Source organism: Pteropus medius, unplaced genomic scaffold (assembly GCF_902729225.1).
Source record: "Pteropus medius unplaced genomic scaffold, Ma_sr-lr_union100, whole genome shotgun sequence".
NCBI classification, from domain to species: domain Eukaryota; kingdom Metazoa; phylum Chordata; class Mammalia; order Chiroptera; family Pteropodidae; genus Pteropus; species Pteropus medius.
This window is the reverse complement of record NW_024342468.1, coordinates 1,264,978-1,290,341: the sequence shown is the minus strand read 5'-3', so window position 1 is coordinate 1,290,341 and position 25,364 is coordinate 1,264,978. Positions and strand designations below refer to the sequence as shown.

Below are 25,364 nucleotides of genomic sequence, written 5' to 3'. Positions count from 1 at the left end.
TCAATACAGTCCTCGGCGTGCGTGGGGGGGAACTGAATGCGACGGCTGCCACGTGCGCCCGTTGTCCAGCGACTTCTCCAGGACCATGACGGTGGGCCGGCCGTACTCGAAGGTCACCACCACGTCGTCCGTCAGCTCCACGCTCTTGTTCCACGAGAGCGTGATGTTGGCTTCCAGCGGGCTCGGGTAGCGGCTCCACGTGACGCTCTGCCAGTACGTGGCCAGCCCCTCGTCCTCCTTGTCGAACATGAGCCGCGGCGGGTGCGCCAGGTCCGGGTTGGAGGCGTCGCATTCGTTGCTGCACAGGTAGGGGTTCTCCTGTTGGGAGGGGGCGGGGGAGAGAGGGCCGGGGTGGGCGCTGGCTGCTGCGCGGGGCTCTCACCGCGCATGCCCGGGACTCTCACCGCGCATGCCCGGGCGTCTGCCCAGAGGTCCCAGAGTCTGTTTCGTCTCATGACGGGGCACCAGGAACCATCTCCCGGGTGGGTGATTTGTACCCACTTCCCTCACAGTTCGTAAAAACATGCAACTCTGTGGCTGCCCAAGAAAACACGCATTTACTCCTACTCTAAGTACGGACAAGCGAGAAGGCTGGGTGGTGGTCACCTGCTCCAAAGTCCCCCGTGGCTCTTTGATACCTTGACCCTGCCCTCCTTCCACCTGGAGCCATTTTCCCTAATCTCCTGGGGCTCAGGCCACCCGAGCCTTCCTGTCCTCCAAGGCCCCTTCCCCCAGCCTCTGAGCCTTTGCAGATGGCATTCCCTCTCCTCGACGTGCCTTTCCGTGCTCTGTCTGCCTCATAAATTCTTACCCACATTGTTGACCCTTTAAACGTTTCCTACGCTGAGATGCTTTCCAGACCCTTTAAACTATTGCCGTTAGTAGGCGCATCCGGGGTGGCGGTGGGAAAAGTGCAACTCATTGCAAACATGCGTCGGACAGCCACTCTGTGCCAGGCGCCTTATCTCATCTCTCTCCTATTCAACAGCTCACCTCCAAACTCTGGGTGGGAGTATGATCTTCCTGCACTGGATGAAGAAAGCTGTCCTCCGTCCTCAGGAAGGTGACGGCCCTTGCCCAAGGCCCCCGCCAGGAAGAGCTGGGAGCCACACCCTGGCCTGTCCCATGCACAGCATGACGGTCACGCCTATCTCTGGCACAGCATGCGTGTCTGCCTCACGCATAGCCTGGGCACACTGAAAGGATGTGCCCAGGTTCCTCTCGAGGGGGTACATTTTTGTGGCAAGTCATTTCCAGGTCCTTGGCATGTGCCTGGCAGGCTCACAGGGGGACACTGGCTGAGGAACACAGGGCACAGCCCCCACTCACTTACTTCTCTCACCAGAAGGCTGGCAGCCCGCTCTCGGGCCCTGTGGGTACCAGCCATGATCCCCTCCGCAGCTGTCCCAATCCATCCCCGTGTGTGGTCCACCGTGCGAACTCATCTGGAGGCCTGAAAATGTCACTCACACAGTGGCTGCCTCGGGGTTGGAGGGATGAACAGGTGGAGCCCAGGGGAGCCTGAGGGCGATGAGGCAATTCTGTATGACACTCACAGTGGACACACGACATAGTGCATTTGTCCAGACCCACAGAATGTACAACACCAAGAGTGAGCCCACGTCAACCATGGACTTGAGTTAATAATGTATCAGCGATGCTTTATCAACTGTAACAAATATACCAACTGACGGGAGATGCCGACGAGAGGGGAGGCTGTGAACCTGAAGCGGGAGGTGTCAGGAACATTCTTTACTGTCTGCTCGATTTTCTGTAAACCTAAAACTGCACTAAAAAAATAAAATCTATTTATTAAAAAAAAATTGTCACCAAGAACCACACAGCACCCAGGCCACTTGCAGCCCTTTTTGATGAATATTTCAGGTCTCGTTTGCTCAGTGACAAAGGGCTTGGATCTGAGTTAAAGCTTCTCGCTTTCAAATGAGCCATCGGCTCCCACAGGGAAGTGGGGTGCTGCCTCCTGAGGTGCTGAGCCGCCCCCATCACCGCAGCCGCCTCGGGTTGTCATCACCTTTGATCCCCCTCGGAAAAGGACGAGTTCCCAGGCCGCCCTGGGTGTCTCAGTGGGCAGGCTGGCCCCGGGGTTTGCTGAGGCAGCTTCCACAAAGCCCTCCTTGACCAAAATAGCTCTGTCCTTGGTCCCCCCATGCTGCCACTGTCCCCCCCCCCGCCTGGCCAGCCCTGCCGAGTCACGGGACCCGCAAACTCCAGGGTGGACGGGGTGCACCACTGAGTCCAACCCCTCGTTGAGCAGATGGGGAAACTGAGGCCCAGGGCAGGGCAGGACTGGCCTAGACCTCCCAGAGAGCGGGCGGTTTTCTGAGAATGGGCGTGCTCCTGTCCTAGACAACCTCAGTGTCCCAAAACACTGGTGTCCTCACACGCAGCATGGCAGGGAGAGGGGCCTGGTTCAGCTCCTGGAGGTCTGAGCTTCCTCGAGCTCCCGCTGGGTGACCCTCGGCCATCGCCCTGAATGGGGGTGGGGGCTGAGAGGCCCCACGGGGATGGCTGGATGGACCGCAGAGGTAAGGCCTCCATCTGGGGCCGGAGGAGGCAGGCCTGCCTGTGAATGCCAGCCCCCTCCCCCTTCACTCGGCCAGCCCACAGCGGGGAGGGCCGCTCCGAGCCAAGAGGCAGAATAGGCTGTGGTTGTGCCATTTGAGGCAGGGAGCAGCAAGCAGAGGCCCCAGAGTCCACACCTAGACACTGGGGGTGGGAGGACGCATTTTGCACCCATGTCGGCACCCTCCCCCCTCCTCCCCACACCCAGCACCTGCCCTCTACCCTCAGCCCTGCTTCTCCCTCCTACTGCCCCCCGCACCTAGTTATGAGCTAAACTGTGTCCTGCTCAAAATTCATAGGTCAAAGCCCCAACCCTGGGAACGCAGAATGTGACTGTATTTGGAGACAGAGCCTTTAAAGAGGTGACAAAGTTAAGACGAGGCCCTTAGAGTGGGCCCTAATCCAATCTGACGGGTGTCCTTATAAGAAGGGGAAATTTGGACCCATGGAGAGACACGGGGTGCACGTGCACAGAGGAAAGACCCCACGAAAAGGCAGCATGCTCCATGGGCATCTGCGAGCCAAGGAGGGAGACCTCAAAAGACAGCAACCCTGCCTTGGTCTTCAAGGGTCAAACAAAACTTGACCTTGGACTTCAAGCCTCCAGAATCTGAGAAAATAAATCTCTGTTGTTTAAGCCACCCCGGCGCCAGCAAACTAATGCACGACTCGTCCCAGGTGTGCAAAAGGGGATCAGGGCAGGAGGAATGGCTCAGAGGGGCGGGACTGGACCGAGAGTGTTTGATGATCGCCCCAGAAGCTCTCTTTGGGGCCTTCTTCTATGAGGCTCGTTTCTCTGCACGCTGGAGGCTGGGGCGCATCGTGCTGCCTCGTCTACCTGGGAAGCTCTTACTAACAGCAATGGAGGCTGTGCCTTTTCCCTGGCGGCTTCATCCCCTCTCGCCTCTGAGTTCGTGTTCCTACAGCCACTCTCCCTCTTCCTGGTTTTCAGAGCCTTCCCCCATGCACCTCCTCCAGGAAGCCTTCCTTGCCTGACTCCATCTTCGAGGCCGGTTCCCTCGTCATCCGTCATGGGGTTGTGAGTGTCCTCATCTAGGACAGTGTAGTGGAGCCTCTACATATGGCTTGGACCTCAGTAACTGCTCACCAAAATATAGTTATTATTGTCATCTATTTGTTATTGATATAATAACAATTAGATTAATATTAATATATCTCGTAGTGAATATCGATATTATTCCTGTCAACCCCCAACTGCTGTACGTCAACCCACACCTCATCTTTTCCCCCTGGTCCTTCACGGTTTTACCTTCCTGCCTTAATTTCTCTCACCCTGCTGAGCTGCCTGGTGGTCCCACTGGGGGGCATCGGATCCCTCAGAGCCCCCAGCTGTGCCCGGCCTGTCTGTCACCAGAAAGACTGACACGGTGGGCTCTGCCAGGGGACGGGGGCTCCAACCTGGCTGCCAGCCATGCTGCCCTAACCTGCAGGGCGCGCTGGCCCCCCGCCCCCACCCCCAACCTGGGAAGCAGATGGTCAGAAACTAATGAATCAGCCTGTGTATTTACAGCCCGCGCCGGCTGCCGAGCGGGCTTCATCAACAGCGAGTACAACAAATAAATCCCGAGCCATCGCCAACACGACTCTCTCTCCCTCCTGCTCCTCCCTTTCCTTCCGCCACCCCCTGCTCCAAGATCTCAGGATTCCATTTAACCGTTTAGAAGCACGGAGCGTGTCTCTTGCAGAAGGTGCCGTGATGCCCAGCCGGGAGGATTCTGAGGATGAAGGCGTGAGCCTGGGATTAGAAGCGGGGTTACCCCACCCCACTGCCTCGGCCCCCAGTGCTGCTGCATCTGACAGCTGATGACAGTGTGCCGAGGCGGGCAGGGTCACTGGGCCAGGCTTTGCCATCTTCATGGTCTGCACCTTTCCACCCGTGTCTGTGAGATCAGGTTCATAATGAAACGAAAAGTCCCAAAAAGTGGCCCGATGCCGGGGGAACGTCAGGGGTGTTTGAGTCACACCTTTAACCTGCTGGGATGACACCAAAGCCATCACTCAATCAATCAATCAATCAATCATATCCCTGATGAAAAGCCTTGGAACTTTCTCCAGAAATATGTCACATACCACATTTTCCATGCAAATTTGGGGGAGGGGTTCATGGAGCCCCTTCCCCGCAGTTGGCAACCCCTGTTCTGGAGTCTGGAGCAGTTAAGGAAACTGGTTTTGGGGTCTGAAAACCCGGAGTTCAATCTCGGCTTCGTCCCTCGAGGCTGTGTGACCTTGAGAAAGTCGCTCTACCTCTCTGGGTCTTCATTTTCTCATCCAATATCTTGGGGGGTTAACACGTATGACATGCCTAGAAAATGTCCCCCATCAGTAGCAATGGTTATTAAACAGCGGCTGCACATGGACCAGCTCGGTCTCCTTAACAGTAAAGCTGGACCTTCGCACGTGACACGGGCCGCCTTGGGACTGCCGGCTCCGAAGAGCGTAAAGATCATGACATTCGCCGAGTGCCAACCGTGTGCCACCTGGGCCCTTCACCCCCTCGTCGCTGTCTCCCAGGAGCACCCAGGAAGCCAGGTGCTACGGCCGTTTCCATTCACAGGGGAGAAACTGAGTCCCTGCTGGCCGCCCTCACTTTCTCTGGACTCTGTGGGACCCAACCCAAGAAACCTTGGGGGAAACCGAGCCCATGCCACCTGCAGCCCTCCCGTATCTGCAGACACACAAAGGCAAGTCACCCTGAGGCCGGGCGGCCCAGCTGGAGCGGGGGAAGGCGGCCAGCCTGGACCGGAGCACCGAGAAGGGGGTGGGAACAAACATCCCGCGTGGACAGAAGTCAGAGACGCCCGGCATGAACGATTCCGCGGAGAAACCACTTCATACCTCGCGACCAGCTCTCGAATGCTTTTGCTTTGATGTTATTTTCTGTGCAAAGGATGCAGCTGGAGTCAGAGGCCAGGCTGTAAACACTGTAGACAAGCTCCGGGCAAAGAAAATATAATTGAGTGGGAAAGCCAGCTGTTAGCAGGGACAGCGGTAACTGTCCCCTGGGGCAGTCTGGCTATTTGGACTTCTGCGGCCCGAGGCGGGGCAGGCACCGGAACCGTAACGCAGTCTCGGGAAGAGGAAGGGACCTCATGCCGGCCGGCCTGGCAGCCCCGTCGGTACACAAGCCACGGCTGCTGGACGCAGACACGGCAGGTTTTGGCAATTTGCGTGGCCTCGTGCCAGGGTGTGGCGGGGAGGGCTTGGCGGCTTGTAGCGGGGTGAGCAGGTACGGTTCTTGCTCAGCCGCTCACGAGGCTCGCCAGTGAGCGTGGGCAAGTCACTCCGCCTCCTTGACTCTCCCCTGGACTGGAGGGGACTCATCATGAGGGCAGGGCCTCACCTGCCTCTTCCCCACTGCCGCCCAGACCCGGCACTCCCCAGGGACTCGGGGAGCCTCCGTGGGGTGAGTGGATATCCAGGGGCGTTGAGAACACTGACCTCGAAGGGCAGTCCCAGGAATTACACCAGGTGCCACCACACGGCCAGCACTTGTCCTCACATACGGTGGAGGCAGAGAGCATCTGACCCTCGGTGTCTCTGTCCCTGTGGCTCTAGCAAATGCGGGGTCCACAGCGTGGGAAGCACCACGCATGCATTACCCGAAGACTGGGGTCCTCTTATTTACATCCTGCAAGTGAGGAGAGGCGAGCACGTTCTCGAGGTCACGCGGTGGCAGAGGTGGGACAGGACACCGGGCAGAGGGGCTCAGAGACAAGTCAGAAAACGGTGCCTTTCACCCAAAAGAGAAAGGACACCCCGTCCCCGTGCCACTCTGCTGAGACTCGGTTTCCACCGGGAGGCAGACAGCCAACCCCTCTGCCACTGAGGCGTGTGGGCAGGTCCCAGGAGCAGGTGAGCAGCTGACAGATTTTTGAACCTGTCTGTTTCGTCACCCTCAGCCCCGTCAACCTCAGCTGGGGCTGGAGGCATCTGCCAGTAGGAGGCGGGAGGCTGCCAAGGGGAGCCTTGGGGAGGGGTGGCCGAGGATGTGAGACACGGAGGTGGCCGTCACTGGGATAGGGGGGCACCGAGGGGCCAGGTGAGGCAGCAAGCAGCTCCCTCACAGAGCAAGACTTGGGGGAAAGCACAGGTTGCGGGGAGCAAGCCACAGGCCTTAAACTTGCCCCGCCCTGCACCGTGCATGAAGCTTCTGGAACTTTGGGAAACTCCAGCCTGGTCAGGCCTTTAAATCAGTAATAAGTAGCCTGACCCGTGGGGGCATGGAGCTGGGATTCAGGAGACCGTCCCTGACCCCACGCATGAACTGGGCGGGGCCTGGCCCCAGCCGTGCCTCAGCTTCCTCGCTCGTGAAATGATCGCGTTCTGACGCTGACATCTCAAAGCCTAAGCGCCTCGGTCGCCCTGGCCACTTGGAAGGAAGGGAGACACATCCCCACGTCCCCTACTCCAGGGAGAAAGCCAGGGTGCTGGGGGAGTTCTCCCTGACAAATGGTTTCCTATTTATTGTTAAGAAAAGTTGCAGAGGGGATAAATTATTAACAAAGCGGAAAAGGAGCCTCTGCTGGGAGCGGAGTCTAATTCCAGCGGAGTCTAATTCCAGCCCTGCCTGTCTCTGTCTCTCTCTCCTGCCTCCCTCCCCCTCTCTTTCCCGGCCCCGCCCCCCCATTCTCATTCTGTGGTTTCATTGATCCCTCTTGCTCTTGGCCTCCGACTCCCTCCCCCACCCACAGGCTTCTCTCCCTCTCTTTCTGGTTGCTTTTCTAGCAAAAGCTCTGGACAGCAGCAAGGTCACCCCTTCCTGTTCGTGAATCAGCGGAAACCGACCCACTCGGCATCTCAGGGCAGGAGCTGCAGCTGGCCAGGAGCTTCTCTGGTTCTTTTGGATTTTGTTCCTCGTGGGAGCCCTGTCTATCCAGCACGGCCAGTACTCAGGCAGGAAAGGGCCGGGAGCCGAGCGAGGCATCTTCCTGGGACTCATCTCTCCTGGTGGCGATAGCCAGCAGCCTCCCCCTAGACCCTGACCCTGGACCAGCCGCGTGGGCATCCCCTGGGCAAAGGCCCACCTCAGGCCCGGAGTCCCAAGCGGCCTGGCAAACCCCTGACCCGGCAGCCACCCTAGAAAGTGCCCAGAACAGCTCTCCACTCTGCTCCAGTTGCCCCAATTGGTGGGGAGGGAAGGAGGGCCTTTCATTTCAACCCTGCCCACAATTTACCTTTTTCCAGAAGCTTCTGTGTCTGAGACTGGACTCTAGAACAGCAGGGGCCAGGCCTGGCCCCGCCTCGTCCCACAGCCCCCCACAGTAGTGGCATTTGGTAAACATTTCCTAATCGCCCGAGGGCCCTCAACAACGCCCCTCGACAATGCCCTGTTTGCTGAGCGCCCACTAAGCATGCCCTTCCTCCCTCGCTGAACCCCACTGCTCTGCTGCAGCTCAGAGAGGGCAGGCGACATGCCTGGCGTCACCCAGGGAGCACCGTGCAGTTGCCGAGGGGTGCGGGAAGCAGCCGGCTGAGATGCCATTCCAGTAGTCCAGCAGGGAGCCCGCCGTCCTCACCCCAACTCCAGTGTCCCCAGCGGAGCCAGCCAGCAAGGCTTCCCCACGACCCGAGGGCATCAGGCTGCCCTGGGGGACTAGCTGGCTGGGGAAGGGATGGCTGGGAAGCCGGGGTCAGAGGCGCGAAGGTGAGATGCCCAGCCCTGCCCGTCACGGCCCGGAGTGGCTGGTTTCCTCCGTCAGCTCAGCAGCCCGGTGAGGGCAGGGGTTTGCCAGGGCTCTGGCTGGATAAGGGTTACTCTCTTCAGGAACTTAAAATTTCATTATTAAAAAAAAGGGAGTGGTGGAGGGGGACACCTTCCATTTTGCCCTGGGCACAGGCAGATTCTTCCCACAGCCGGGTTTCTAGGACTGTCTGGGCTGGGAAAGTCTACCGTGGCTGATCCCCGTGGCACCCCCCCCCACAGGTGACCGCCACAGCCCAGCCCCTCACCTGGTACCACATAACAGACCAGACACACGTGGGCATCTGTCTCAGAGAAGCGACGGCTTCCCCTCCTTTGCATACCCCCGGTGCCAGGGAGCTCATTACCACAAAAACAGACAGGTCTAACTGAACTGCTCGCCCCTTAGAAAGCTTGGCGATATATTTCGGGTCACGTGCCACAGATTTGCTTTGCTGTAGACCTCCTTTCTTTCATTCGTTGGTCCTGTTTTCTCTGGTTGTGCTGCAAACATTTTCTAACTGATTTGAAAAAGGACAGGAGAGGCCCAAGCCCTCCCCCTTGGGCACCCTCGGGTGCTTCCCCAGAGGGGCCGGCAGGAAGGCTCAGCCCTGCCCCCCGCCTCCCCCCAGCACGCAGACTCAGCCTGTCCACCCTACACTAGCCCTGGCCCCTCCCTCCCCACCCCCGACTGGAGGCTCCCCCCGCAAACAGCTCAACACAGTTCATTTAATATTTTTTTAAAGTAAATAAAAGTAAATGAGGAGAGAAGGAAGGAATGAAAGAAAGGGAGAGAGAAAGAAAGGAGGGAGAGAAACCGGGCCAGGTGGGGGGAGGCCGCAGGGCAGGAGAGAAGCGACATCCAGAGAAGCAGCCCGGCAAAGTGCATTATTGATTCCGACTTAGAAAATGCTTAGAGAGTAGGAAAAGCGTCCTGCTCTTTAAAAGCTTGTGCGAAGCATAAGCTAGACACACGCAGCCTTCCCAAAGAGCGCTTGCTCTGCGGACATGAATATTTTATCACGGAGGAAAAAAAGTGGCTTGCAGGATTTCAGTGCTGGGGTGGGAGCTGGGCAGGGCAGAGAGCGGCCCCCTCCCAGGGTCTGGCGAGAGCACTCAGGGCAGCTGCCCGTCCCCAGGTCCCTGGGGCTTTCCCAGAGCCCCCTCTTCTCTAAGAGGTGATCTGGCTTTCTTACTGAAGAATAGAACAATGGGGCCCTCTGGGTCCTGAAAGAGGCTCCAGGATTCGGGGACAGCGCGGGGGGGGACACTGCTGAGAGTCTAAGAGGGAGTGAGGATGAGTTGGTCCCGCAGCCCGACCCCAATCTGCCTCTGCCCCTGCTTGCCACCCCAACCCTTTGCCTCCCCTCTGCCCCCCCCCACCTGCCACCGGATGTCCTTTATAAAACCCCCAGTGTGTTTTCGGCTCCCCTGCTGAACCCCACTTTGGGGAAAGTCCAAACCCAAGACGACCTGGCTGTGTCCGCCTCTCCCACCTGCCTCACGCCTTCCTGCTTCATTTTAAGCCTCCACATGGAGGATTTTATGGGCATCGGACCTTGAGACGATGATACTTCTCGTGAAATTTCATTTTCTCTATTTGTGATCATCCTACGTGATAAAGTGCAACTCCGAATCTCGTTTTTAAAATGGGGAAACTGAGGCGCGGGTTCGGCATGGGAGACAGAAGTGGCACGAGGCGCTCCCACGTCCGTGCTCGGTGAAAAGCCCACCTGCCTCTGTTACAAAGTCAGTCCCTGGTTTAGGGAAAATGTAATGAATTTTTTGTGCCTCAGACGTCTTTGTCTACAAAACATACACAACATCCTTACGGATCTTTTCACGATCTCATCGAAGCCATTTCCCACCTTATTTCAACTCCTCTGTCCCACCCTAGGCTGTCGAGGGCGGCACCCACTGTCTGGAACTCCCCCCCCCCCCGCCCAACCCCTTTGTAGGTGTCTGCTCGAACTCCCCTTCCCCAGGGAAAAAGTGCCTGGCCACCGCCCCACCCCGGGACAAGTGCGTGATCGGTGCCTTAGTGGCTTCCTCGGTTAATTACGTGTGTGGACCCCTGGGTGCCCCGTGGAAGCACCCGGCCCACGCAAGGTGCTTCATCAAGCGTTGCAGAGCGACTCCCCCTCCTCAGCGGGTCCCTCCCCGGGCACTCCACACTCAAGAGTAGGTCTCAGGACACAGTGCCCAGTGGGACGGGGTGCCCCCATGCCGATGGCCACAAGCCGAGACCTTCGAGGGTATCCTCTTGCTGGTCTCTGAGGAGTTAAGTGGTGGGGCGGAGGAAGAGTAAGAAGTCCCTGGGGCTGCCCTACACCTGGGCATACCTGGACAGGTGCATCGCTCTGCGGATGAAGCCCTTGGTGGGGGTGAGAGGGGCAAGGCTGACTTGTAAAGTTTCATTCATTCATTCATTCATTCATTCATTCATCAGCTCTTTCTGAATGTCCTCTGTGTGCAAAATCACCCCTGAGAAGCAGCGACCCGACCTGGGAAGGGGATGCGAAAGTTTTCCTGGCCTTGGGGTCAGAAATTCTGCTCCAAAGTGAAAGCAAACCAACCACAACCAATGAAGCAGAACCCTCTGTAGTGACTGAGACGCCTGGCCGGGTCTGGGATCCAAGGAAGGGCCGTGATGTCAGCCCAGCCGTCACCTTCCACCCCACTTCACAGGTGAGGACACTGAAGCCCCTAGAGGCCAGGCACTGACTCGAGGTCACGCTTCCGGTAACCTAGGCACGCCGACCCCTCATGGGAGCGTTTAGCGCTCTGCTGTGACCACCGGAGCAGTCACTCGTGGCTCGGTCCTGTGGATGGCATCCATGATATGCCATCCTGGAGGGGAGCTGGCTGGGGTGGTCAGGAAGGCTTCCTGGGGGAGGCGAGATCTCAGAATGACAGGCTCAGAAGGGCAGCGGGGGCTGGATGTGGACAGGTAGAGGGAGATCAACCAGGCCGTGAGGAAAATTCCCTGTGCAGAGAGACCAAGGGCAGGGGCCGGCCGGCCGTGCAGCAAGCTGCAGGGAGAGAGGGGTTAATGCATTTGGCTGGGCCGGGAGCCTGGTGGGGAGCACTGGAGACAAGGCCAAGGGGGAGGCCTGGAGCCAGGCGGCAGCCTTGACATTTAGCAGCTGCAGGAAGGCCCTGCCTCTGGCCAGCCAGCCTCTTCCAGGAAGAGAGGGTAGGAACCTGGGAACAAAAGGCGAGCGGGGAGTTGGCACCCCTCGCCCTGAGGAAGGCGGAGCAAGGATGGAGAGCCTGCAGCTCAGATGCAAGGCAGGTTCTGAGAGCAAACTCGGCATGCCTGAGGCCGAAGGGACCCAGCCGCGTGGCGGTTCTCAGACCTGGCTGCGTCCTGGGACCACCGGGAAGCCTTCGCACAGCCAGATGCCCGGGCCCAGCCCAGAGACGTGGCTGAGAACTGCTCAGGGACCTAGTAGAGCCAGGAGTCTGCGAAGCCCGGCCCTGCCACCCCCACTCCATCCAGAGCCCCAGCTGCCATTGGGGACTGGGGCCTCCGAGAAGGTCCCAAAGCTTAGACGTGAGGGGAATGGAGGAGACAGCCGCACAACCGGAACCCCCTTTCCTGCCGCCGAACCCCCTTTCCTGCCGCAGAGACGCCCCTTCCGGTTAGACTCGGCCAAGGGCACTCCCGGCCAACCACATCGGGTCCTCGGGAGCAGGACCTGTCCTGGGTGCCTGGCTGATGACAGCCTCTCGGGAGACTCCAATATGCAGCCAAGGTCGAGGCCACTGCCTTGCGGACCCTGCGGTGGGACGATTCTCCATTGCAGGGGGGCACCGGGTCCCCCGACCGCCTTTCCTACCCGTCCTCTTTCCTGAGCCTCTCTCCCTCCTCAGGCCTGAGGGGCAGCCAGGCCCTTGGGGACCCCGAGCGGGAGGGGCGGGCTGCCCCCCGGGCAGACGCCACGCGCCCCTCCGCACTGCCCCCCCACCCTCTATTTTTAGGTCCATTATTGCCCATTGTTGGGTGCATTTTTTTCCCCACTCCTTCCCCAGAAAAGCAGATCAGATTCCCCTAGGCAAAGCCGTCTCGCCTTCCCCGGAGCTGGTGCGTGGGAGCGCGCACACTGCCAAAAAGACATGAAATAAGTGAATTATCGAATAAGTGGATTAGCAGACTCTGTCATGTCTCAGAGGGCAGAGGGGGTGGGTAGACGCCACCGTCACTCCTCCCCAGCCCTCTCTCCTGACATGGTGTGCTGGGGGAGGAGAGGCTGACAGGGACAGTATGCTCGCTGAGCACAAATGGCCACACACACGTACACACACGCGCACGCGCGCGCACACCAGACTCAATTTATTAGGTGTGTTCTGAGATACTCAGAGTGCCTCATGTCAGCTGTGCGGCCTGGTTAGGAGCTGGCGCTGCGTCTAGGCAGCCCGGGAGGGAGGTGCCAGGCTCCTCTACTTAGAAGCTATGTGACTTTGGGCAAGTGGCTTAACCTCTCTGAACCTCAGGCTCCTCGTTTTCAAATGGCTACAAATATGGGATCTATCCTAAGTGTTCTGTGAGGATTCAATGAGCTAGTTTAGGTCAAGTTCCTAGTATACAGTAGGCACTCAATAAATGTAAATTGTTGCTGGTCTGAGGAAGAGAAGGTGGAGGAGGAAGATGGGGAATCAAAGAAATCCTCAGACAACAGGACTGGTCGGTTACAAGACAAATGGTGATTTTCCTGAGCTTAAGGCCCCCAGAGGGTCCCCAGGGGCCACAGGTGGACTCGGGGTGGCTCAGGAAGCCCTGTGAGTGTGTGCCACTCTGTGTGTGTGTGTGCTTGAATGTGTGTATACGCTTGTGTGAATATGTGTGTATGTGTGTGTGCACGTGTGTATTGTTGAAAGAATGCCATAGGTTCTTGAAGGGGCTATGACCCCCCCAAAAGTAGGGCCCTGCTCTGGGGTCTTGCTGCAGAGGTGGGGGCTGGTCTCCTGCCTTTGTCTGTCCTCGGGTCTTCCCCAGGGGTCACTGCTCTTCCCCATGCCTTTCCCTCTCGCTCTAGGTTTAACAGCCCCAAAGGCCAGAGGCAGAATCTGGGGACCCAGCGGGATTCGAAGATCGAGTACACAGACCCCTTTATGTCACAGGCAGGAAGCCCACATCCCAAAGGGGAATGAGACTCGCCTGCGGTCAGGTCACCCAGCGCCGCGCAGCCAATCCAATGGGGAGCCTTGTCCCCAGGAGCCCTGACTCAGTATGGGGCCAACCCCAAAGCTGTTGGCAAGGGCTTTGGATGGCACCTGGGGTGGGGACGGGGACAGAGGCCACATGCCCCTTGGACGGCTGCCTGCTCCTTTTGCTCCTTTGGTTATTTCTTGATTCCCCGGAGGGAGGGGACAATCTGCGAATGAGCAGTCCCCCGAATGGGCGCTGTCCAGCTTCTGTGGGCCAGAAGCGGGGGAAGGGCAGGGTGCAGGGACGGGAGCTCCGGGGTCACCTGTGGGCTCCGTCTGTCACCGGCCTCCTTTTCACTTCTGGCCAACGACACGGCCGTGTTTCATTTCCTTTTATTTCCCTGGTCGATGCTTAGAGTCAAGTGGACAAATGACTCGGGCAGCAGGAGGGAGCTGGAACGAGGGACCGAGGGGGTTCAGAGTGTCCCAAAGCACCCAGGACAAACTGGACGCCAGATCCTAGGAGATGGGGCCCTGTCCCTTGAATAGGAGGGGAGACTCTAGACGTCCCCAGGTTAGGATCTGGACGGATCCACAAAATGGATTCGTTTACTTCTTTTCTACCAGGGAGCCCCTGCGAGGTGCGGTGAACCTGGGTCGCCTCTAACTGCCAGTCTCAGGCAGGTCTTTAGACTGTTGTCCAGAACATAGCAGGACGGGACAGGGGTCCAGGCCCTGTAGACGGATCCCAGCTTGTCGCTGGCTGTGCAAACTCAGGCAAGTCTCCCCATCTCTCTGAGCTCTGAGCCCCCCTCTCCTCATCTACAATGGAGAGGATGCAAAACACTATGCACAGAGAGTGCTTTGCAGGGTGCCTGGCACCAGGGAGGCCTGGGAACACCGCTGCTGAATCCTGGAGGTGGACATGGTGCAGAAGCACCAGCCCTCGGCAATGCGCATGCGTGTACTCCTCGCTGGGCTTGGACCCGCACGCACGCACCCCACACCCGACGTCAGGGGGTAATCATGGAGGCTGACATTGCCAGGATCGCCGACCGCCTACCATCCTGCCTCGCCCTCGGCCTTGCACGCCTGCCACAAACATCCCCTTCCTGCCGGTCTTTCAAGATGCTGCCACAGCAAGGAGAACCATGATTTGTGGATGGGCTGTGGGTGGGGGTCTCGGAACCCTCAGGGCCAGCTCTGAGCAGCGCCCAGTCACCAGGGGCTACAGGCGGGTGTGAGAGCTCACCTGAGCAGTCCAGAGAGCAAATGGGTTAACCTCAGGATCACAGCTATCCTGAAGGGATAGCTCCGGCACCCCACTGACTTGCAGGGGTTTCGAGGTCAAATCCATGGGAGCAGGTCAAACTCCTGGGTCTGCTGCTCCCTCACTGGTTGCCCAAGGAAATCACTTCCTCTTGCTGGGCCTCAGTTTCCCCATGTAAGAAATGTGGTGGGCAGATTCTATTGCGGCTTCATCTTGTGTCACAGAAGCCCTCGGACTGCCTGGCGTGGGGGGCTTGAGGGCCCAGGGTGGGGCAGAGGGCCACCAGCAGCCAAGCTCCAGACACCCACTGCCCCTTAAGTGCCCACTGTAATGCCTTATGGATCTTGGGGTGCCTCTGGGCTTAGATGATCTCTAAGACCCATTTCACATTGCACACTCCTCGTTTGAGATGAGGGATAATTACCATCGGCATTCGTTTATCACCTACTATGTGCAAGCACTATGGCACATCAAAGGTAGCGACACAGAATCTGGTGCCCCGCTGAGTGCGGGAGAGAAGGGAAACCGGAAGACCAGAGAGAAGTCACAGGCGACAACATCCCCTCACCGATTACCTTCTTCTGAGGTTCAAGAAGGTAATGACATGTCCTAAAGGACATGTCAGGGAAACAGAGGGCAGGGGAGGAGGAAGTGGGGGTGGGGGAGCATTTGGGCTTCCCCCTCCTCAGGCCTCACCAGAGTCCAAGTGACTAGGGCTGGAGTTTGGGCCTGGACTCTGCCACTCGGCATCGGAGCTTCGGTTTCCTCCTCTGTGAAATGGGACAATGAGAGAGAAGTAGGGGACACGCGGGAGGGCTCGACGAGATGATGCACAGAGAGTGCTCGGCGCCTCCGTGGAATGATTTCCGTAGCCCAGAAACAAACGCTCACATCTACGGTCGATTGATTTTCAAGACGGTACCAAGAATATTTATGGGGGAAGGAACAGTCTCTACAACAAACGGAGCCGGGAGAACTGGATCCTCACACGCGACAGAATGAAGCTCATCGTAGACCACGTGCAGAAATGAACTCGAAATGGATCAAAGACCTAAAGGTAAGAGCTTAAAACTATAAAAATCTTAGAAGGAAACATAGGGGTAAACATTTATGAACTTGCATTTCGCAGAGGTTTTCTAGGTATGACGTCAAAAACACAAACGACAAAAAGAAAAAATAGGTAAATTAGACTTGACTGAAATAAAGAAGTTTGTGCATCAAAGGACACGATCAAGAGTAAAAGATTATCTGGAGAAAGGGGGAAATGTTTTCAGTGTCCGACAAGAATCTAGTATCTAGAATTTATAAAGAACATGCACCGCTCAACGACGAAAAGACAAACAACTCAATTTAAAAACGGGCAAAGGACTTGGATAGAGATCTCTTCTAAGAAGACATACAAATGGCCAATGAGACGATAACACCCAGCATCACTGGTCATCAGGAAAATGCAAATCAAAACCGTAATGAGATACCACTTCCTACCCACTAGGATGGCCATAATAATAAAACACAAAAATGGAAAATACCAAGTGTTGGTGAGGATGTGGAGAAAATGGCCCTCTTGTGCAGAACGTGTGGTAGGAATGTAAAATGGTGTAGCTGCCATGGAACACACTTTGGCAGTACCTCAAAAACTTAAATATAAAGATGACCAAAGGACTCAACAATTCCACTTCTTGGGCATATATACCCAAGAGAAATGAAAACATATGTCCACACAAAAACTGGTACACACATCTTCATAACAATATTATTCATGATAGCCCCAAAGTGGAAACAACTCAAGTGCCCGTCAAGTGATTAATGGATAAATAAAACGTGGCAGATTGTACAATGGAATATTACTCAGCCGTGAAAAGGAGCGAGGCATGGACACATGCTACAGCTCGATGAACCTTAAAAACATCACGCTGAGTGAAAGAAGCCACTCACAAGAAGTCATACATCGTGCGAGTCCATTAATATGAAATGTCTGGAATAAGCAAATCCATAGACACAGAAAGCAGACACGCAGTTGCCAGGGGTTGCGGGGGATGGGGAGTGGTTGTTAATGGGACCAGATTTTCTTTTGGGGTGATGAAATGTTTGGGTACTGGATAGAGGCGCCGCTTTGCACAACGTTGTGAATGTGCTAAATGCCACTGAATTGTATACTTACGAATGGTTAGAAAGGCAAATTTTATGTTAGATATATCTTACCACAATGAAATTGGGTTGGTTAATTTCATGTTATGTGAATTTCACCTCAATTTAAAAATTAAAGAACAAAATTTTAAACGCCCTCATCAGAAGAAAATAAATTATAACTATGTATGGTGATGCATGCTAACTTATTGTAGTGATCTTTTTGTAATATATAGATGTATCGAATTATTATGTTGAACACCTAAAACTAATACAATGTGGTATGTCAATTATGTGTCAATTTAAAGATTTAAAAAAATTATTTAGAAGCGGACACCAGAGTAGAATCACGTGATGTAGCATTGTAGTGTTAGCAGTTGCTTTGTTTTTCTTTGTTTTGATGTTCATTTACGAGGATACTATAATAAAGGGATTTGAACAACAACAAAAAAAGCCTAGTGCTGTGTTGGGCACAGGATACATACCAGAACCCCTCTTTCTACACTGGAGTCCCCATGTCATCTGTTTGTGACCATTGTCAGCCTAGATTCCCCCAAACTCCCAGAATGTATCTGGCAATCACCCAGGAGCACTGGACGATTAATCTAGGCAAAACCCATCATCGTACAGCTGGGGAAACTGAGGCTGAGGGCCTGGGCCTGGTGTGCCAGCAGCAGGGAGCTCCCGGCCAGCGGTCACCCTGCTCCAACGTGCCGCCTCCCCCTCGCCCCCCGCCGGCAGTTGGTGTGTACTCAGGGAATTAGAAACACATTTTCATACATTTACGCAAATCTGCTGCTGATGATGAAAAACAAATTAGAACCTGCAAACCAAAGCCGCACAGGACGGGTTTCGGCCTCATCTGCTGTTCCTCACTTTCCTCGTCCCCCCGGGCCCCTCCAGGAAGGAGCGGGCGTCTTTGTGGACCACACGGGGACCTGGCCAGGTCCGGGGCAGGAGGGTCCGGGGCCTGGGCTGCACGACAGGAGCAGAGCTCTGCAGCCCGGGCCTGTTCCTGGGGTGGGGATGGCTGGGCGTTGAGGGCGAGGGGTGCGGCTTGGCACCTGCTCCTGGGAGCCTGCCCGGCTCTGTTCCAGCCCCGTGGCCCGGGCCTTCTGCGCCCTGTGGGCACCCTCAGGCCTCTGCCTACCCACTGTTCCCTCCTCCCCTCCCGCCCACCACGCCCTTGGCCGAATCCTCCCCACACCCCAACTCTAGGGTTGACCAGCTCCCCCGTTTAGTGGACCTCAGGAAGCCTCCGTCTATTCATTCATCAAACGGCACAGTAACATCCCCAGCCCACAAGCTCATGGGGATTCCTCCCCGCCATCCACGCGCTCTCCCCTCATGTCACCCGTACCCCGTTCCCCTGCATCTTTGCACACGCCATTTCCTCTGCCCTACTACCGCTCCTCTGAGCCCTTCCAATGCTTCAAGGCCATAGGCCACCCCGGTGCCCAGCCCTGTGACCGCCACAGCCCACGCGACTATGCCCCGCGTTCCACTCTTGGCTGACAGGATCATCTTCCGTCTGTATTTTCTACTTTTACTCTTTTTGTCTCTCAAGCTAAATTCTAGGACTGGGTGGGGGGAGGGGGGAATCCCTTTCTGGAACATTGCTTTGGTGCCAGTCTCAGCTGAGGCCTTTACATGCCTGTCTCATGTCATTCGGACAAACTTTGAGGCTGTGTCTAGAATCGCCCCCATTTTCAGATGGCAAAACCGAGGCTCAGAGCCACAGGGGACTTACCCAAAGTCCCACGGCCCAAGGGGCGGGAGAGGCACGAGCCCACATTTGCCCCGTCCCACATCCCAAGTTCTTGTCCACAGCTGGGCAGCCTGCCTGTCCGTCCACGGTCCTTCTCCCCGACCTCGGCACATGCGGGATTGGGGTGACTCGTGATAATACACGCAATAGAGGAGCAAAATGAAAATGCATTCAAAATTGGGGCCGGGGAATGTGGACACAGAAGAGGAAGCTGAGCCTGGGGGAAGCAGGGCTATGTAGACAGGAAAGTTCCAGAACCCTTAAGTCTCCGACACTCTTTGGAAGGATGTCCCCCCCAGGCCTATTCCTTCCCCACTGCGTTCCAGTTGCACCGGCCCCTACCTGCGGGGTATCTGGACCCAAACCCGCTCTCATAAGTAAGGGGCAAGGATCTCACCCTGTGGGCCTAAGACGTCGCAGGCAGCGCTGTCTGCCAGGAAGGAGACGTCACTGTGCTACAGGATGTCATGCATAAAACTATTCTCGGCCCAGGCTGGGCCCTGCCTCGGGCGGTTCAAGAGACTGAGCGGCTTTAACGAAGGGCTGGGCGAAGCTCCAGAGCAGCCACTTTCTGCTTAAGGACAGAGCCGTACAGATCTGTTGTCATCCGAATGGCAAATCCCACAGAACAGGGACTCAAAGGAAGAGAAGCAGAGACTCTGGGGCCGACTCTGTCCTGATCGAAACCTTAGTTCTTCCTGCAAGACTCAGCCCCGATCTCTCCTCCTCCGAGAAGCCTTCCTGGATCACACCGTCCTTCCATCCACCCATCCACTCGTTCGGTAAGCGCTTACCGAGTGAGCACTGACTGAGCCAAGAGGGAGGGGTGTAGAGATGAAGCAGACAGCCCTGACTTTGAGGAACTCACAGTCCCAGAAGGAAGCACGCATCGGGAGTATAATAACTAGCATGACTTGAGCATCCACTATCTGCCAGGCACCGTGCTCGTGACAGTCCCGGATGTGTTAATAGCCCCAGTTTAAGGAGATAAGGCTCAGAGAGGTTAGGGTCATGCCAAAGGTTGCACAGCATGAGATGCCAACGTCCACCTCTTTGCCTCTAGGGCCCCAGCTCTTACCCATTAGGCCACAATGGCAGGACGTGCGCGGATGGGGATGTCCTAACCCACTTGGGCTAGGCAGTCTGGGAAGGCCTCCTGGAGGAGGCGAGGTCCACCCTGAACTTCGAAAAAGGGGCTGGGGCTCTCCAGATAAACTCGAAATCCTCGGAAATGGAGGACGCAAAGAAAGGCATTGCGGGTGGAGGAGACGCACGGACACAGGCAGGGACGGGGCGCGCTGGGCGAGCGGCAAAGGCTGACGGGAGAGACGGGCCTTCTCCGCGCCCCCCACGTCGGTCCCGTCACGCCCACCCATCAGCTGCGCATGGTCTTTAAAAGCTGCTGTGTTTCCTGTGCCCGTGGACTTGGATCTGCAAGTGACCTCCCTTTCCCAGAACCGCGCCTGGCACGAGGTCAGACCTGGAACGCCCGCCAGCTGGAGGGGTGTAACGGGGAGAGGAGGGAGGCTGCGAGGGGTGTCCCCACGCTCTCCTCTGTGGGTTCGGGGGCCAGGACACAGAGGGAGGGGAAGGGCGTCTGAGCCGGGGGCTGGTCAGCTTGGCCCTGCCGGATGGGAACTTTCTCTGAGCATGAAGGCCTGGCAGGAGGTGGGGCGTCTGTGACCTTGATTCTTCACGTGGTTTACAACGTCATGGAGGGGAGGGGCTGGAGGACTCCAGGGCCCACCTGCCATTGGCATTCATTGTGGCCTTGGGGGAGGGATGGGATCGTCTGCTCTGCATCTGGGTAAACTGAGGCACAGAGAAAGTAACGCAGGTTCTAAGGAAGTCGTGTGCTTAGAGATGCACGTTCACCGCCTTCTCTCGGTTTTCCCAACTACCAAGGCCAAGGCGCCTGTGTGCTAAAGTCACCTTAGATACAATGTTTACTGTTCATCTATTACACAGTATAGGATTATCAAGCTCGGATAAACGACGATATCAAAGCCTCACGCTAGAACAGAGCTTCCTCTTTAAGCATGGGGGCGCATCATGAGAGAAGCATGTCCTTCTCCCGGGAAGTTGGTGGGGCAGGCAAGGCAGCCAGCATCATCTCCCTCATGGATGGGGAAACTGAGGCTCAGAGAGTTTAAGGAGCTGCCCATGGGTGGAGTGGCAAAGCCAGGATGTGAGCTCAGGTCGTCAGGTCCCAGCCCGTGGCCCTCGCTGGGATATGGTGCCTCCTCCCTCTGGGACCTCGTTCAGAGCCACCAACATCCCGAGACTGCAGCCCCCGGCTCCATCGCCACATTCCCAGGAGCCTTGCACTCCTGCTCTGTCCTGCTCCCTCAGCAGCGACCCGCCTCGCCCGCCTCCCCCCGCTCCCCCCGCTCCCCGCCATCTGCAAAGATGCCCTGGCAACATGGACCACACGGGTCACCTACTACGGACCGAGTAGGTGGAGCAGTATTCCCCAGACCATGCCCTGTGTGTGTCCGACAGCCCTGGATCTCTGGTTAAAACACAGCTTCTGCCTCAGCAGGTCTGGGGAGGGGCCTGGCACTCTGCATGTCTACCAAGGTCAAGGCTACGCTCCCGGTCCAAGGCCGAGACTTTGGGTAGCAAGTGGGTGGCTGTAGGAGCACTGCGAACACCGCCCGCCCGGCCCGGGGCTGGTGCTGGCATGCTCTCTCCGGGAGAGGCAGTGGGCCTGCCTGCGAAGGGCGGAGAAGCTCTTCCCTCCTTCTCCTTGGCCCTGCAGCCTCACCTGGCTGGCCCTCTCCACTGGGGCCTGGGACTTGGGGGGTGGGCTCTCTTCTCCTGCAGCTCTTGCCCAAGTCTCCTTGGTTGAGAGCCTGTCCCTATTAATTCTTATTGTGCCTTTAGAGCCAATAGGTTTTTATTTATTCATTTATCTTGGTCTCCTTCCCCCGCCCCTTCCTCACCGGGCTGGAATTTGCAATTCAGTTCTCAGGTGGCCTTGCTGAAGGACAGAAGCCTGGCGGGGAGACAGGGTCTGCAGCATGAACCCTGAAAAGGGCAGCCACCCCTCGGCCCCTCTTCCTCCCTCAGGGTGCTCCTGGGCTCACACTCCAGTGGGCTGGAAGCTGGGGCAGCCCAGCACCCGCTGCAGGTGGGGTACCTGGGAATAGAGACCCACCCCGTGATTGCAAGGCTAAGGGGCAGTGGGCCACCTGGCTACCATTAGGGCGCCCCCTGGTGGCTTGTTAACACCACCTGCTGTGGCGGGACGAGTTTAAGCGGCTTGAGCAGGAACCTCCTTCTCGCTGCCCTGAGACCAGAAATATAGGGCGTGGCATCCTCAAGGCTGGAGAGAGGCAAAGAAAAGGCAGAGACACCACGGAGGGCGTGATCACAGCCATGATAAATGAATAACAGCGACCGCGCATGGAGCACCTACTATGTGCCGGCACTGCTCCTGCACACGTGGCCTGGCCGCATCCTCCCACCGGCACCGCGAAGCATTCTCTCTGCTTCGCAGAGGAAGAAAACGAAGCTGGGACCCGGGAGGCCGAGCCTCCTGCTGGGTAAGTTCCCAGCCTGCCTTCTAGACAAAGTGACCTTGGCGGGATTTGAGCAACACCTTCTAATCCCTAAACCGGGATTAGAATAAGCACCTGCTTCACAGCACCCTAGAGAAGATGAAACGAGACTCGCACCGGACCTGCTTGGGTGGAGCTGCAGGAACGGTGGCATGGGGGGGCCGAAGCCACCTGGCTGTGACCCCTTCCTCCCTAGAAAAGCCGCCCCCCCCCAAGGAAGGCATCCCTCCACCTGTCAAAGCAGCGTCCCCATCCACATCAGCTGCACCTTCGTAATCAAAGGCAGGACTGACTGGACGGCAGCCCGTAATGAAATATATAAGTCCATCAGACAGGCGTCGAGACACTGAAGACCCACCTTGTGGGAGATGTTGGAATTAAACTCTCCTTACCTGTCTTCTCAGGAGAGGAGGAGGAGGGGACGAAGGCCTCTCCCAGAGCTCAGGGCTCAAGGACATCTGCCTGGGCTCAGGCTAGGCAGCACGAAGACCATGGGGGTGACCGCCCCATCCTGGAGCTACACTGGGTTCTCTTCTCTGTGGGGGTGGGGGCAGGGCAGGGGTCCAGGGCGAACGGCATCTAAGCCAGCCTTAGCCAGGAGAGGGCCTTGGACTCCATCTGATGGTCATGTCCACCTCTCCAGCCCTGACTGGAAGCTGGTCCGGTGAATTATGATTTAGCTATCCTGCCCCCCACCCCCACCCCAGCACATTAAGGCAATGATTAATATTTAAGAGAAGAAATATAGTCAAGACTCTAATATGAGAGACAGGGCTCGATTCTGCTCAGGGACTGTGTGGAGAAGTCTTCACGTGTGCTGGGGTGGGCAGCCAGACTGAGATGTGGACCCAGAACCGGGCTCTCCCCTTGGCCTTGCCCCTGACTCTCAGGGGCCGGCCCCCTTGCCCATTCCTGAGCCAGTGAAGTTCTGGGGCCTCTGGTGCAGTGATCCCCACGACCATCCGGCCCCTGGCTCCCAGCCCCGTGCTGCCTTCTCCTTCTCTCCCCAGCCCAGCCACCACCCACAGTGACAGCCTCATGACAGCTGACCATCCACATGGGAATCTACCTTCCTGGGCTGACTGCTCTGTGATAGGCCCGAAGTGTCTCATGGATTGAGGTGTCCTCAGGGGCCTCGTGCGGATACCCACTCAGTCCAGCCATCAACCCGGGTACCCAGAGGCTCCCCGAGGACACAGAGGCAGCAGGCACCCCGAGATGACATAGAGCCCTTTTAGTCAGCTCCTGCAGCCCGGCTGCCCTGCCCGGCCTCCGGCCAGGCACGGGGCCTCCGGAGCCCCGTCTAGTGGGGAGGAGCCACTCAGCACGCAGTTCCGCTCAGTGACTTCGGAGCTAGATGTCTGAGTCAGTGCCACCACTTCCCGGAGTGTGACTTTGGGCCTCAGTTTCTCCATCCGTGTGATGGGAATGACAACAGTTGATTGCTCTGTGCCAGACCCTATTCTGAGCAGTTTACACGTATGAATTAACTCACTTACTCCTTCCAACGACCTAGTATGTGCTTTCTGTGCCCATTTTACAGATGATGGAGCAGAGCTCCAGAGCCGCCACTGGTCCAGAACCCACTCCCTAAAACTCCTACTTTATATAACACAGAATCAACCTTGCTGAGCTGCGGGAAGGACTCCATGGGATGACACATACTAAACTCTCAGCCCACGCACTCAGGAGCTCACATAAATGATCCCTCCTAATACTCCTGTTGTTGTTAATATTACTTGAGTACTGAAGTACTCTGTGGCACAGAGGGATGGCACCAGCCACAAATACCCTCTGCACTTCCGTCAAACCTTCCCCTGCAAAGTGCCAACTCCGTCCTCGGCATACTCTGGCCTGGCCAAACTGTTTGCTGGGTGGGACAGGAGGTTTCGAGGCAGAAGAGATGAACAGAGGTCAGTCAGACTGCAGCCTTGCAAATAGTACCTCGCTTACTCGCCCAGAATGCTGACTTCCCACAATGGAGGTGGGGCTTATCTTTGAGGCTGGAATTACAACCACTTTGATCTTCCTGAGAGGAGCCGATCTGGCGGTCAGCTGGCCAAGAATTTTCCCACCCCAGTGAATGATGTCACGTGACCCCAGAGTCCACAGGGTGGCCTTTGCTCTGGCACATTTCCAAGGCGGGACAGAGACTTGATCCCAACTCAAGATGCAGGAAAGTCGACCGTGCATCTTGGTCCTCCCACTCCCTCACTCATCCCAAGGGTCGTTCCCCCTCCCACTCTGTGGCCTGAGCAAACAGAACAGTGGTGGGCGGGCTGACTTACGTGGGAGCAGAATCTCTCCGGCGGGTCTCCGCACGTGATGCCCGAGGGCTCCACCTTCACCCTGACATAGTCCTTCAGGCGCATCACCTTGGGCTGGCAGGCGTAGAACTCCCAGGTGGGGCCCTCATCTGAGGTCACCCAGGATTTGCAGATGTCGTAGTCTCCGGAGGCCAGTGGGAGGCAGTGCAGGAAAAGCGCCAGCAGGTGCAGCATGGCTGTGCAGTCCACAGGGGCACGGCCTCGCGGGGCCCTGGGCAGGCGGCGGCTGGGTCAGGCGGGACTCTGGGCCTCAGCATGGAAAGGCCACATCTACCGGGTGACGGAGGCCGGATGTCCCAGGGACTCGGGCGCTGCCAGGTTGCAAAGAGTGAGGAACTTGTTTTTTCCCAAAAGGCCGAACAGAAAACTCAGAGCCAGCGTTTCTCAGACTGCTGACGAGCAGATCAAAAAGTCGCCCATCACTCGGCGCCCTCCTGACCTTGGCATTACACCTCTCCTCAGAGGTGAACCCGATCAAATCAGGCAGACTCTCAAATTGTGACCATGGATGGAAATGGGGTAGGGAGGAAATCCACAGGGATCTGGCATGAGGCCGGCTCGGATTGCCTTTAATTCGTGTCCTTTCGATCAATCCAGGTCTTTAAAGGGCCCTTCATGTGTGATGTGCTCAGCACCACTGCCGATCAGCCCTCTGGCCTGCGTTGTAAAGACAGAATAAAACCAGGAGGTGGACATGTTAGCTGGGAACATGTACCCTCTGTGGGGTTAGACTTGGCGTCTCAGACCCATAAGAGAGATTTCTTTTCATATGGGCTTAAAGCGACAGCAACCGTGTGGCGGGACCGAAACGTAAAAAAGCGACTGAGAGAGAAGCTCATTCGGCTCTGTTCTGGTGGGGACAGGCACTAATGGG

The 25,364-nt window shown here is 56.9% G+C and overlaps 1 protein-coding gene across 1 annotated transcript; it reads right to left on the bottom strand.

Moving 5' to 3' along the window:
* LOC120602754 (netrin-G2-like) lies at positions 1 to 25,364 on the bottom strand. The gene is made up of 2 exons (XM_039862994.1): positions 24,452 to 25,364; positions 1 to 318 (listed from the first exon to the last, which is right to left on the bottom strand). Exons 1-2 carry the CDS (start codon positions 24,662 to 24,664, stop codon positions 1 to 3), a joined length of 531 nt encoding a protein of 176 aa, XP_039718928.1. The 5' UTR covers positions 24,665 to 25,364.

Excerpts from the sequence above, each read along its gene's own strand:
- LOC120602754 (XM_039862994.1), bottom strand. The coding sequence starts at position 24,664 with ATGCTGCACCTGCTGGCGCTTTTCCTGCACTGCCTCCCACTGGCCTCC. Across the intron at positions 319-24,451 it reads CGGAGAGATTCTGCTCCCAC|GAGAACCCCTACCTGTGCAG; the intron begins GTAAGTCAGCCC and ends CCCTCCCAACAG.